General features: G+C 40.9%; 1 protein-coding gene across 2 annotated transcripts in view; it reads left to right on the forward strand.

Moving 5' to 3' along the window:
* The first annotated feature begins 401 nt into the window (after window positions 1–401).
* PLBD1 (phospholipase B domain containing 1) overlaps window positions 402–14,963 on the forward strand; it is a 54,710-nt gene continuing 40,148 nt past the window's right edge. The window contains exon 1 of one of the 2 annotated variants that reach the window (XM_038374688.2): window positions 402–792. In XM_038374688.2, coding sequence (XP_038230616.1) covers window positions 714–792 — 79 coding nt within the window. In that variant the 5' untranslated portion in view covers window positions 402–713. Of the gene's footprint in view, window positions 793–3,449; window positions 3,564–14,963 lie in introns of those variants that run through there. The other variant, XM_043502566.1, reaches the window with a different exon arrangement.

Consider the following 14,963-nt stretch of genomic DNA (forward strand, 5'->3'; position numbering starts at 1 on the left):
CTTGAGCTGTCATTCAGTCTAGTACTTTTACGGTTTCCAGAAACTTCTTTGACTAAGGAAATGCTTTATAAAACAATAACACAAACCCCAAATTTGTTCCTTGAGCAGCTGCTTTTTGTCTTTCTTGATAATGTATTACTTTGATTTAAATCCAACAGTGATTTTTTTTTTTAAACATAAAAATTGAAGGAGGAGCGAACATACATCAGGACAGAATTGAAGTGCTAAGTTTCCTGGAAAAATGAGAGACACAAGTGTGGGCAGGGGCTGGTGGGTGGCGCAGCCCTGGGGCTGTTGCCGCGCTGAGGGGCTTGTGAGGGTGGATTTTGTGGGGCATGAGGGGAGCGAGCCAGGGGGGCGGCAGCGCCTGCCCAGCCCCGGTGTTTGGCGGGAAATGCTGGTGAGGCGGGCCCGGGAGCTTCCAGGTGCCGCTGCCGCCCGCCCCCTCTACGGCGGCGCCTTGTCCCCCGGGACAAGCCCCCGGCCACGCCACAGCCCGGGCGGGAGGGCGGCCCCGGGGCAGCGAGTGCCCGGGGAGTCTGTCCTATGTAGCCGCAGCCTCTCCCCAGCGCAGGGCTCAGCGGACGGGGCGGGAGCCGGAGCCGGAGCCGGAGCCGGAGCCGGGAGGAGGCGGCGGCGGCGGGACTTGGCCTGAGCTGTTCCGAACTTCCCCAAGCCCCGCAGCCGCCCGGCCGGGAGACGCGGGGAGCAGCATGGCCCGACTCCGCCGCGCAGCCTGCTGCTGCTGCTGCTGCTGGGGACTCATGCTCCTGTGGGCGGCGGCCCGAGCAGGTGAGAGCGGCCCCCTGGCGACAGACAGACCCCGCCACTGCCCCGGGGGACGGACGGACTGACCCCCTGCGGCAGGGGATAGAGGGAGACAGTACCCAGCCCCTTCAGGGGGATGGACAGAGCGACAGACACGGGGGCCGTCTGGGGGCCAGACAGATACTGCAGCCCCCGCCGCCTGTCGGGGGCTGCCTTAGAGTCTGTGCCAGGCAGCCAGCGTGGCTTCCCAGCGCAGTGACAGACAGACCCCCGCAGGGCTCCCCTCCACACCCTGAGCGCAGCGCGGCCTCGCCGGGCAAAGGGCTGATCAGTTCCATGGCTCTGCCTGGCTGAGCTCGTCCCTCTGGATCGTCTCAGCGAGTCACGTTGTGTCAGAAAGGCAGCTGGAGCTGGTTGTGTCTGCCACTGACGACCATCGCTACAAACCCTTCTTGCTGCTTGTGGAGTTACTCTTCTTAATCTTCCTCTTATTTTCTATAATAAACCCTTCAAAGTGGAAGCAGGTGCAAATTCAGCGATTGTGTGGTGCACCTCCAGATCCATTCCCTAGTGAGCCGATAACTGTGCCCCTTGCTGCCCAGAAGGATCAGTGTAGCTGAACTGGCATGAAGTCGAGGGCCTAGCCATGATAGGGATGTTTGAGGCAGCCAGGACACATTATAAAGGGATTTAAAACAAACGTCCCCTCGGTCAAGTCCTTCAGTTCTGGTAGGAACTAATGATAGCCAATTGGTAGGCAAGAATAGATGCAGCACTACTTCCAGAGCAGGTCATGCCCTACAGTCCAGAGGGTAGTCAGTCCAAAAGGTTTATTTAGGTGCCCATATTTCCTTGTGTATAGCTGACATATCCAGTGGAAAATAGTGTCTGTAGGCACGGAATATTATAGTAAAGAATATGATACATTACAGTGGTCCCCAACCTTTCTGTGGGAATAGCATATTTCTATTCCCAGAAGACTGTGGCAGGCACCAGACACTCCGCCGCTGAAATGCCACCGAGAAATGGCAATGCTTCTCAGAGGCATTTCAGCAGCGTGGTGTCCTGCGGGCGCACACAACTACTCCGGCAGGTGCAATTCCACCCCCAAGGCACTGTGGTGGGGACCCCTGTGATACAATGTTACAATTTGTAACTTTAATGTTCTGATTTGTGGGTGTATAATAAATATTGTCCTTTTAGCCCCAGAAGTGCTACATAAATTAAAGATCTGGTGTTTTGTGTCTGTATATTAACTTATTGCCTTTTGTTTGTTGCTTTTATTGTGGTCAGTGGGAAAATATCAGGTTATTTAAAAAAGTTTCTTGTCTATATTATAAAGAAGAGAAGCGATCCTGCACAGAGCTGCTTTTCATTTTATATCTGCATAAAATAGTTGTAGCCAAAGTTGTAAGGTTAAAATTAGGTTAACTTAATAACTAAAACTGCTGTAGGACTTTCAAACTCCTTCATGGATTGATTTGATTTTTTTGCCTCCTGTTTATTCTGTGTATTGTCCCACACCCTGGTGACTTCAAAGTCAAGGATTGGATTTAATTGATATGTACATTTTTGGTAGCCCTGCAATTTTCTGTAGAACTGGAGCTTCTATTTTAAAAATTAATTTCCCATCTATTTCATTTGAGAAACCTTGCAGATATGAATGAATGCCATGGGTCTAATTGTATGCAGCTTGAAAAAAATAGCCCTGAGAAGTGTGAACAGTCCTATTAACCTCACTGGAAATACAAAATGTCTTGATGAGAACAGCTGGGATTATTCAGTAACTGGAACGAAGGAGGAAAGAGAAACTAAAAGGAAAGATGTAAGAGGGGAAGGAGAGACTGATGAAGAATAGCATAGAGGACAGCGAGAGGGGGAAGGCTATGGCTGTGGAAGGATAGTGAGGACATTGGCCAAATTGGACAGTCTCTACGCAAAAGAATAAATGGACACAAATATGACATCAGGAATCATAACACTCAAAAACCAGTAGGAGAACACTTCAATCTCTTTGGTCACTCAGTAACAGACTTAAAGGTGGCAATTTTGCAACGGAGAAGCTTCAAGAACAGACTCCAACAAGAAACTGCTGAACTAGAATTAATTTGCAAACTAGATACCATTAAGTTGGGTTTGAATAGAGATTGGGAGTGGCTGGGTCATTACACAAATTGAATCTATTTCCCCATGTTAAGTATTCTCACACCTTCTTGTCAACTGTCTGAAATGGGCCATCTTGATTATCACTACAGAAGTTTTTTTTCTCCTGCTGATAATAGCTCATCTTAATTAATTAGCCTCTTAGAGTTGGTATGGCAACTTCCACCTTTTCATGTTCTCTATATGTATATATATCTTCTTACTATATGTTCCATTCTATGCATCTGAAGTGGGCTGTAGCCCATGAAAGCTTATGCTCAAATAAATTTGTTAGTCTCTAAGATGCCAGAAGTACTCCTGTTCTTTTTGAGGAGAGGAGGAGGAAGTTAAGGCAATAGCCCATGTTATAGAAAATACTATCCAGAGTTCAAATTTGCAAGAAGTAGTCTGACATCTCCCCCAGCACAGGAACAATAGAAATATATCAGGGTGGGAGGCAGGAACTAAATTAGTTTCTTTCTTGCCACACAACAGTGAAAAAAATCAAGACACTTTTGCTATAAAATGGATGAGAGTCCAATTTTGTGGGAGGGGTGGCAATGGGAAGAGAGGTAAAGCTGTCCTACCTTATCTCAAAGACTTATTTTTCAAAGAACATGAATCATATGTGTGATTCAGGAGTCAGTGGAAAGGTAAGGAAACTCAAAAAGAAACCTGAGATATGGAGAAAGTGTTATAGCCAGTATCTAACTGCCTCAACAGCTTTGTACTTAGGCATTCCCCAGTCCCCCATCCCCCAAGAGCCTGATTCCCTTGGCCAATGAACCCCTATGCCCCTCTCCTCCAAATTTGAGTGAGTGGCCTTGAGACCTGGTGCGTGGAGTTGTAGTACCACTTAGGTTTGGCCTGGCTGAAAAAGTGGTGAGGCTCCGGAGCTTATGCTTATATGTATGTTTGTGAAAATCATGCATGGAAGATTCAAAATGCAATACATAATTCACACAGGGTTTGAGTGTTCCCCCCTCACACCTTCCCACCATTTGCACGTATCAAGTAACTAGTTTTAGATAATGGTAAGTGTGGTGAGATGAAATATCTTGCTTTGTCTTGATAGTATGGGGGGAATAAACATGAGTTTGGGCCAGTAATTAAGTCTCCCTATTAGAAGAAGGAAAACCCAAGTAGTGTATATCCAAATAAAACAGAAGGTATTGTCCTTAGATTTGTTTCTTAATTTGGAAAAGATTAGGTTTCTTCTCTAATATATGTGCAGTATAAGGAAATCTATAAACAAGTACTAGAGATTTAACATTTGATACATATTTCAATCTTAAATGTACTTTGAAAGAGTGTAAACTTCCTATTTTTGGGACGGGGGTTTCTGAAATCTTATTAAGCAGATAGTACAAGCAGTATCAAAATACAAATAAAAAAATTGGAAAAACACCATAAGTTCCTCACGGTGGTTGAACTGAAATAGTGAACTGAAGTTTGACATCTAACTATTGAGCAATGTGTTTGTCGGCTGAAAATGAAAGAGGTACAAATTTGTACAAGTTCTGCATTTGTTGTTGCCAAGTTGTGCAGAAATCACTTTCACGGAGATGGTAGATATGGTGTTGTACAATTAATCCTTTGCATTACCCCACCTAATTTATACTGTCCATCAAACTTAGTTGTGCATACTTTTTGTAATTAAAATATGTTATTTAGTATATTCAAAGCACTTGAAGAATACATCCAACACCGCTGAGGACTAAGCCTGCTAACTTGGGCAAAAAATACTGCTGCTATCACTCCCCCAAAGTTGCAACTCCTGCAGTTTTAAGGAATAAGTCATAAAATATCAGGGTTGGAAGGGACGTTAGGAGGTCATCTAGTCCAACCCCCTGGTCAAAGCAGGACCAATCCCCAATTTTTGCCCCAGATCCCTTAATGGCCCCTCAAGCATTGAACTCACAACCCTGGGTTTAGAAGGCTAGTGCTCAAACCACTGAGCTATCCCTCCTCCCCTCAGTTGTTTGGGATGTCTAATTTTAAGATAAGGTCCATCATTTAATAAGCTTTTTAAAATATGTAAATCTAACCTAGGACTGGCCAAGCAGCAAGGAAAAAAATAGTAATTAAGCAACACTTGAAGAATTTTACTGGTGTTATGAGATGTGCCAAATGGTATTTGAGTAGCTGTGGAGCTATGCTGGGGGGGGGGAGTCTTTAACGTATTTGATGAATATTAATTACATTTGTCAAATAACATATACTGAATACTGTTGAGCCTGCTTTCTTTGCTTTTCTCTCTACTTTCTCTTATTTCTTATAGTAGATTGTGATTTTTTTTCTGGACATCATCAGCTGTGTCCATCTCCTCTTTTCCTCCATTCTCCTTCAATTTGTTCTCTCCTTATTTCTCTTCATTGTGTGCTCCACTGTCTACCGTGCATTGTATATCTCTTCTTTTTTCTACACCACCAAATAAAAAAGCATCTCATTTTTAGCATATTCCATTAATCTCTCCCTCTCTCCCATACCTAGCCACACATTCAGACATATGGCTTGGGAATTTTACCAACACCTGATAACAGAGGACCACCATCTACCAGACACAGACTGATAAACGATGGGTAGTGGCTTCCACTGTCTAGGATATCATTAGATGAAAGCAAACACCACTTAGCTTTTGGGGAAGGGGAGGTGCTAGAATTAATACTAGAGTGCTGTCTCTAGATCTTTCCTTGAGGAAATCGATCTTTCCTATCAGCCTCCAGCCAGTATGTATTTGCTAAATTTGAAGTCCCCCCGTAACCCTCAATGACTACTGGAAGGGAGGAGGAGTATTCTTGTTTCACTTGCTTTCCCACCCCTATAGTGTCTTGGCTGCTGTAGGGTGTGGTAGGAGGTGTCTCCACAAACTACCCTGTCCGCAGGAGTTTTTTTGACTCATCCTCAGTGAATAGCTCCAATGTTCACCTCTGGTTGCTACTCAGACCTTCCCAAGCAGCAGCAGAACAGAAACTGACCCAATTATTATCAGTGGTACTGCTGTTATTCAGAATCCCTATGGACTGCAGTGGAAACTAATAAGACAGTGGCCAGCTTTCACTCTGCTGCAGTTTAGCAAATTTATGAGCAGCTGTGGCACTGAAACTGTTTGCATCACTTACACTTGGTTCCTCTTTATCTTTGCAAATACCAGGGGTAGAAATTTTAATTTTTTATTTATTTTTAATACACTTTAGACTCTGCAGAAGTTGATATTATTCACCTGGGAAAGATTCCAGGTCTCCCGGGCAAGTTTTCTCAAGTCCAGTGTATGCTATTCATTTTTATAGAAGGTTTATTAATGTGACAAAAGTTCAGAATAACTATTATCACAAGGTCCATCACCATATGTCAGTTCTGTGTGTTTGCTTACAGAGTGAGATGCTAGTAGAATAGAAAAACTGGAATGGTCTGCGTGTTGAAAAAGTTTGGATTATATTGTGATGTAAATTTATGTAAGTGCATTCAGACCTTGCTAGTTTGCAGTTTCATGTGTTTAGAAGTGTTACAGGGCAGCACTAAGGCTGAATAGGTTGACTGCAAGCCAGGTGCAGTGAGTTAAGAAGGACTGGATGGATCCCTTAAATGTACTTTTTCAGACTCTAGTAGTAGTGTTTGACTTTTTAAAAATGTATAAAATGTTTTTGGAAGTTAGCTGGACTCTTCTGAAACAAACTTAACTTCATTTTGAATGGAGATTTTTGTTGGGGATTTCCTTCATTTAAAAAAAAATCAAAGAAAGAAAAACAGCAAAAGTTTAAATTGGGTTGGCTTGTAAGGCCTGTGAGAGGAGAGCACTTTTCTGGCAGTTCTTGTGAGCACATCAAAGCTTGTCTCCCCTTCTGCAGATTGTAGTAAGTCATAGAAGGGGAGGAGTGAGTTGGGGATGGAGGAAGAGAATTATACCCGTTTGGGATGTGAGAGTAGTGGATGACAGAGGAGGAGAGTCTTCTATTCACACCGAAAACTTTATGTACTTAACAGATTTTTATATTTAGAAAATGTTAGTGTCTAGTTTTTAAATGTGGATTAAAACCTCCAGCTTTCCCCATTCCATACTTACTTTTGATGTCCCTCTTTTGTGCTCCCAGATTCTACACACATGCCCACACAGACATGCATACCTTCTTCCCTTAATAATAAGATTGAACAGTTAATTAGCTCTTTTCATCCGTAGTTCAAAGCAGTTCTTCACAAAGCCTCTTGCCTCCTTCATTGCCCCTTGTCCGCATTTTTAGACCAGGGAGTACAGCTCTCCATGGCTCCCACAAATCCTACCCTTTCATGCTTCCCATGGTCTCCTGCCCTCAACCTATCCATGCATCCCCTAGTTTAGGCTCAGGAAACCATGCAGTCAGCAGCAGGTCAGATTATACTTATAAACATTTAAAAATAAATTGAAAGCCTACTATAATAGCCTCATAAAGACAGCTCTGTACCAGTGTGGCCCAGAATGGAGCCATGGATTACAAGAAGGGAGGGCGTAAAGTAAAATAATGCATCTTGCAATTTTGAAGCACTTCTGCACAGACTGTTTCTCCACCTTAGTCTAACTGATAGGGAGTCAGGATCAGGTTTTACTTCAACGTGTTTGTTTTTTTTTAAAGGCAAAACAGCAAACAGTTGGCTCGCTCAAGGAAGAGAACACCTTGCAACATGCAAATCCTTATATTACTAAATTAATCCTTCTGTGTAAGAACAATAATTAATTTCTCTAGTTGTTCTTAGTTGCTTCCCATTTATTCACTAGGTTAAGGAGGAATAGAGTACTTGCTGTCCTTTCCCCCAGTTTTCCAATTCCTCCTCTTTGTATCATTGTTCTTATACGCTCCTAGTTAATGCCAGTCCTCCCAACTGAAGTGTAGAGCACAGACCCCATCACACAAGCTCTTTATATTATAAATCTTTACAAGTTCTCCACTAACTCTTCCTCTCCATCCTTGGACAAACAAACAAACAAACAAACAAGCAAACAAACAAACTCAAACATTGAAAGATTCTACTCTTCAGCAAGGCCAACAAAATAAATATATACATTTGAAGTTTGTAGGCCAACTCATTTTGGAGATATGATGAGTCAATTTCTCATCCCTGGGTAAAAATGGTTCTGAGTTGTGACATTCAGGGTATTAGCTTCTTTGAGTAAGATGAGCTTTGTGGAGCAGACTGGAAGTCAGACTTATAATTGGAAGCTAGCTTCTACCTTAGTGATGGAGATGCTAGTGCTGCTCTGTAGTGGATCTGTTGGACCATCTGTTCCAGGAGAATCTGGATTGTACCACTGTTTATTAACTCTTGTTCTCTCCCCCTTCCTTACCCTTCACTCCTACATGGTCAGTTTTTGTGAACTCAGCTTGCAGCAATGTGGATAAAAATCAATGATTTTTTTAAAAAAAATTTAAAAAATCAGATTTTTTTTAATTTAAATCGGATTTTTTTGATAAAATGGAGGAATAAATGGTTCTTTGAGGAAAAAACCTATCTAAAGATAGTTTTAATTAAGATATATTATAGCTCAAAGATATCTCATCATGAAATAGAGATTATAAATTCTAATTCTATAGTATGAGACAATATATTCATGTAATGTTTAAGAAAAGTTTTGTAAATGAGTTCCAATAGTTCATGGGTTAGGGACCCGATTTTATGAGGTTCCAGGGACTTCTGTATAGATTATTTAGGTTAATCTTTCTATGGGCTCAATGGGACTCAGTGTTCAGTCTAGAAGATACCATCAGAGATGCTTAGTTTTGCAGTTCTCAAACTGTGGATTTGTGTCTCCAGAGATAACATACTTGTTAACAGCTAAAATGTTTTTAAATAATATGTAGAGATGAGAAATAACAGACCTCAACCCTATTGTCCCTTTGCAAATTTGTGTACACAGAGTCAATCCCTTACCTCTCTCTAAAAGTACAAAGTTTCAAAAAGTTCAATGAATAGAAGATTGTTGGGGGTGGAATAGATTTGGACAAGGAGAATAAGTCTGGAGATAAATGTGAGAAGGGAGGGACAGGCAGTAGAAACAAAAGTGAAACTGTTTGAGCAGCATATTCCAGAAGTCTTGAGGTCTTTCTGAGTGTAGCCTTCATTGATTTGAGATCTATCATACCATTCTCTCACTAGAAGGGAAAACCTGTAATGGCAGCAGGCCGTAAAAGAGACCCAGTTTGGGAATATTATAATGAATATATATATATATTCATATATATATATTATATTATATTCCACTACCTGTGGGTAAGAGAGGCATGCATGCAAAATGCAAACAGTGCAACAAAGAAATGCAAGGCCCAGTTGCCTGAATGAAACAACATAATGAGAAGTGTTCCTTCTCAGGAGGAAGCTGCGTTGAAGATGTTGAAAGAAACATGTCTGAACATGCAGGATCTTCAGGTTGGTAAACTTTTTTATTTCATACTTCTTTCTTAAGGATTGCCTGTCTTCCTTCTGGACTATTCTTGAATTCTCATGTTTGAGCAAAAAATATAGTTGTTACTCTATGGTATTATCATTTTAGATGCATTTGTAATAAAAAATAAATAGCTGAAATAGGCAGATCTTCCTTTTACAATTTCACCTTTAAAGTATTACTGAGTGTCAGTGAATGCAATGAGTAATACTAAATGAGCAGTATGGTAATAATAATTAAATAAATTCACTGACTTATTTTGTTTAGGAGAATCCATCCTCAACATATAGGATTCTGAAGACTGTCCACCTTCAAGATCACCATCATTTTCTATAGTTTCAGAGTTATCTGCCAATGATAGTGTTTCAGTCACATCATGTATGTCACATATCCACAGTATATCACCTGCAGCAAAAAGAAAAGAAAATCTCCATCATCCAGAAACAGCCATAGATAAGTTTGTGATAAGAACCAGCAGATTACAGAAAGAGGTAACTGATGAAAAAAAATGCCTGGTTTGTTTATGCAACAAACTCTCCTTTCTGTATGATTGACAACCCACACTTTATTAACATGGTTCAGTCATTAAGACCAGGATACAGTCCACCCAACAGAGCAGATGTCGCAGGCAAATTGCTGGATAAAGTGTATGAAAAAGAAAGTGAGCTGTGTGCAAAAGGTCTAGAGGGTGAAATTGTTAACCTGAGTCTTGATGGGTGGAGCAATGTCCACAATGATCCTGTTGTATGTGCTTGTGTGACAACAGAAGAAGGGAATGTCTTCCTTACAGAAGCAATTGATACATCAGGAAATGCACACACAACAGAATACTTACAAGAAGTAGCCGTAAAAGATATAAACTGTGGAAAAAAATTCAGATGTCTAGCTCTGTCACAGACAATGCTGCAAATGTATCCAAGATGAGAAGAAATTATTTAGAAGAGAGTGAAGAAAGTCCCAAGCTAATAACATACGGTTGCAGTGCTCATTTGGTGAACCTCCTAGCCAAAGACTTCAGTGTTCCAGAAATAAAGGCTAATGTTGTTGAAATTGCAAAATACTTCCGTAACAACCACTTTTCAGCAGCTGCTTTGAAAAAATTAGGAGGAACCAAGCTAAATCTCCCACAAGATGTGTGATGAAACTCAGTAGGGGACTGTTTTGAGCACTATATCAAGAACTGGCCTAATCTGATGATAGTTTGTGAACAAAAACATGAAAAAATAGATGGCACTGTCACAGTCAAAGTTCTCAACATTGGGCTTAAGAGAAATGTGGAACACATGCTGAGTACCCTGAAGCCTATTTCTGTAGCCTTGAACAAAATGCAGAGAAATAGCTGTTTTATTGATGACGCTGTTGAAATTTGGAAGGAACTGAGTGAGATCTTGAAAAGTGAAATATGCAATGATGGAGTTAAATTACAAGCATTAAAAAAATGACTGGGACAAGCACTATCTTCAGCTCATTTTCTTACAAATATTCTCTGTACTTGGTACCAGGGTCAAACCTTAACTGCTGAAGAAGAGGAGTTGGCTATGACATGGACATCCAGCAATCATCCCTACATAATGCCAACTATAAGAAACTTCAGAGCTAAAGGTGAACCACTCAAGAAATATGTTTGCTGCTGATGTTTTAAAGAAAGTCACACTAGTGAACTAGTGAAAGTCACTGAAGCACTTGGATTCAGAGACTGTTGAAGTGATAATCTCACTTTTAACAGCAGTAGCTTCTTCTACTGGTGCAGAAAGAATATTTTCTTCCTTTGGACTAATTCATTCCAAACTGAGAAATCTTTTGGGACCTGAAAAAGCAGGAAGGCTTGTTTTTGTTTTCCAGATTATGAACAAACAGGAAAATGAAGGTGAAGATGACTGAGTTAGCTGCAGAAGCCAATATTTTAAATTTCTCATGTTGACCTGGCTGACAGAGTCAATTTAATTTTTGATTTTTTAAAAAATATATTTCATTTTATTATTTTAGTTAAAAACAAGTTTAACAAAAACAAACCTGATTTTAAAAAACTTGAATGTTTAACTAAATTCAAAAATTCATAAGCTTGTTTTGAAAAATATTATGTTTGCTGTTGAAGAAAACCATCTAGAATACATAACATTGTTGTTTTAGTTAAATAAAACAATTTAAATGTCTGTCTGGTGAATGTTCTCCTCCTACTACAGCATGGCAAGAAAATCCACCAAATATTAGTGATTAACCTGTTGAATTGGAGATAGTTCACCTTCCATTGATTTCATAAATATCTGCTTCAGTTACCTTTGGTAAATGAAATAACCAAACAATCATTCATTTTCTGATATAGCTGTAAAACTAATCTGAAAAGTTTTCAAAATAAATCACTTTAAAAATGTACCTTCTAAAAATGAAACCTACATCTGCCTCTAAGTTGTGAAGAATATGTATTAAGGTTATAACAACCAACAAGAATGCACTTTTATGTAGAAATCCATGATTAAATCGAGTCTTCCCGACTAGTGATTTAAATCGATTTGCTTTAAAGCAAATCCACCCTGGCTTGCAGGGATTGTTTGTAACTCTTTTCAGCACTACCTGCTTACCAGCCTGATGAAACCAGCTCTTGTTTTCATGGTCGTTCAGCCCGAGTGAGTCTCACATGACAATAGGATTTCAGTTCCTACTAAACCTAGAGCAGTACAGATACATTATGCATTACTAGATGATAACTAAGGAGGTTTAACCTTTCTTCTCTGCAATATGTGCTTGAAGAAATGTCAAGTCTTTCATGTCTCAAAGCACCCTCTATTTAGCCTCCATCCACACTAGTCAAGCAACACCTTTTAAAACATCTGCCCCAACTGCCTTTTGGGAGGGAGTACTGGAGTGGTTCCCTTCCCAAATATACATGTTTGCATTTTGTTTGTGTGTTACACCCAAATTACCTGATATCCACAGAACTCCTATAACACTGAGTCTGGAAAAAGAGAAATTTAGTTCACTGGTAAATAATAACCAGAGCTGGACTTTCAATTTTGATTCAAGAGAGCTGTACTTCTTATGTAGCTGAGTATTATGAACACTAACATGATTAGAAACAGTGACTGCTCTGCCTCTGAACACTAGACTAGCCAATAAAGAAAAGGAGTACTTGTGGCACCTTAGAGACTAACAAATTTATTTGAGCATAAACTTTTGTGAGCTACAGCATCCAATGAAGTGAGCTGTAGCTCACAAAATCTTATGCTCAAATAAATTTGTTAGTCTCTAAGGTGCCACAAGTACTCCTTTTCTTTTTGCGAATACAGACTAACACAGCTGCTACTCTGAAACCTAGCCAATAAAGTGTTTCTGACTGTAAGGTTACAACCTTTTAAAGTAATAAACACTGAAGTAAGAAGAATGAAAACTGCCTTAAAGCAACTGAGTTACTACCATGTCAGAAGTGCTTGAGCCAGAGCTTCGGAACTCAGAAAATAGGTTTTTTTTAATTGAAAAACTTCATAGCTTATGATGGAAAAAAATTACTTAACAGGATATTTTAGGGCACTGAGCAAAATGGGTGCATTTTATTTGAAATCAAGCTAGGTATCCAATCATGAATGCCATTACCTGCTGCCTTTGCAAAGCATTAGATATTGTGCTGATACTCATATCTTAGTTGTTTTTATGGTGCCAATCGTCATAGTATGAATGCTAAATATGGTGAGATTCTCACGGTTGTCCATGCTGCATTCAGCTCTCTCCTTGGCAGGTTTCCTTTGTGTGTTTCTTTTATTTTTCTCTCCTCTGTTTTTCCTTGTCTTCAATTCTTGCAGGAAACCTTTTGCACAAAGGTGAGTCATGTATTTTGTTCTGAAAATTCAGCCTCGGGCTTAGTCTTATCTCTTCTAGAATAAAGTTCCATGGTCAGTAGCCTTTAACCAAAAATGCCTTGTCTCTAGCTCTTGCAAGTTTTGTCCTTGGCACCATTAGTTGTATTGTCCTAGAGGAATGCAGGCAGTGTTGCCCACTCTCACATATTTATCATAAGAAACATAAATTTGGCCTTTGCTGGAGCCAGTCTTACCCATGAGGTGAGAGGCTCATCCTTCAAGTGATTTTTTTCAGACTGTCTGGAGAAAATCCCATTAGATAGGTTGTCTTCCCTCATGTCCTCACCTCCTGGGGAGTTTGTTGGTTTGTATAGTCACTCAATCACAGCTGCGGTAGGAGACTTGCAGAACACGTCTTCTCTCCTCAATAGCCAAGAAGGTTTTGGAGGAGGGAAAGAGAGCAGCCAATACTATTTTCTCAAGAGAGGAAGGGGAGGAGAGAACAAAAATTACCCAGCAGCTCAGGGTGTCCCTGTCCCACCCTTCTTTTGAAAAATGGGTCAGTCTTCTCTCTGCTCCTCTATCCTCCCCTTTCCTCTTCTATAACGATGCCATCACAGGCTTGGGATGGAGGAGGAAAAGGCCTTCTTGGAGCTGCCCTCTCCCAAGGCCTGCGAGAGGGGTGTTTGTGAAGATCTTCTGAAGTTGCCTAGCCCTGGTGTGTTGTGAAGATCCACAGGAGCTGCCCCTCCAGGTGTATGTGCATTTGTGCGCCTCTCTCTCTCTCCCCTTGGAGCTTTTCCTCCAACTAGGTCTAGATGGGGATGAAGAACCTACACAGGAGGAGCAGAGGTGTGCTGGGAGTAAGGGGCACATATGGGGTTGCGAGGCAAGAGGTGTGCAGAATTGTTGTATGGCTGGGTGTGTGGAGTTGATGTATAACTGGGATAAGTGTGAGGGCTGGGGATTTGTCACAAAATAAGTTGTTTTGGGGTTGGGAGTGCAACGTTGATGTAGGGGCTGGGACATAAAATTACTTGTGATGGCCAAAATTGTATTTCTCACTGTAAATTGGCAATGTGAATTGGAGGCGGACAGGGGAAGTTAAAGTCAGAAGACAGCTCAGTAATCGTTAAAATTAAAAAAAAAAACAACCACCAGCTTACAATTTGAGACAAACTCATAATTTTGGGGGTTCTGACTCCTGATTTTTTAACTTTTGGTGTTTGCGGTACTATGCAGGTGTCTTGATTGGTTGTGAATAGAGACCTGATGTTACCAGGTCCCATGTCACCGCGGGCTGGAAGATGAAGGTTGGGATTTTCAAAAGTATTCAGCATTGGTCTTTTGCCATTGACTTCCTACCAGAGCAGAGTTAGGCTAACTCTGAGCATTTTTTCGAAATGCCAGCTGAAGATCAGGATTTTGAATTGGTAGAATAAGTGAATAGGGACAGGTCATGGAACAGCACAGTGATGTGCTCTTGGCATCTTTTCCTGTATTCTGTACAGTTGAGTTTCTTTGCTGCCTTCACCTTCAGCCTCTGATCCAGCAATTTAGAATAGTCCAGTCTGTAGGTGACTAATACATGGATTTCTGGGGGCACATTTTCATCAGTGGGAAAGTGCGTTGATTATATAAGTTTTGTGGGAAGCTGGATGTAACAATCATCCTCCTTTCAGTCTTGTGCCTTGAAGAAATTGTACTGAGAAACATCCATGTATTTGTATACAAGACAAGAGTGAACATGGTGTTGAAATTTGAGGAGACCATCAGTCTAACTTAAGTGCATTGCTGTTTTAGCAAGATTGCTGTTTTACTTAATGTGATTTTCAAAATGCTAAAGGAAA

The sequence above is a fragment of the Dermochelys coriacea genome, chromosome 1 (assembly GCF_009764565.3).
Source record: "Dermochelys coriacea isolate rDerCor1 chromosome 1, rDerCor1.pri.v4, whole genome shotgun sequence".
NCBI classification, from domain to species: Eukaryota; Metazoa; Chordata; order Testudines; family Dermochelyidae; genus Dermochelys; species Dermochelys coriacea.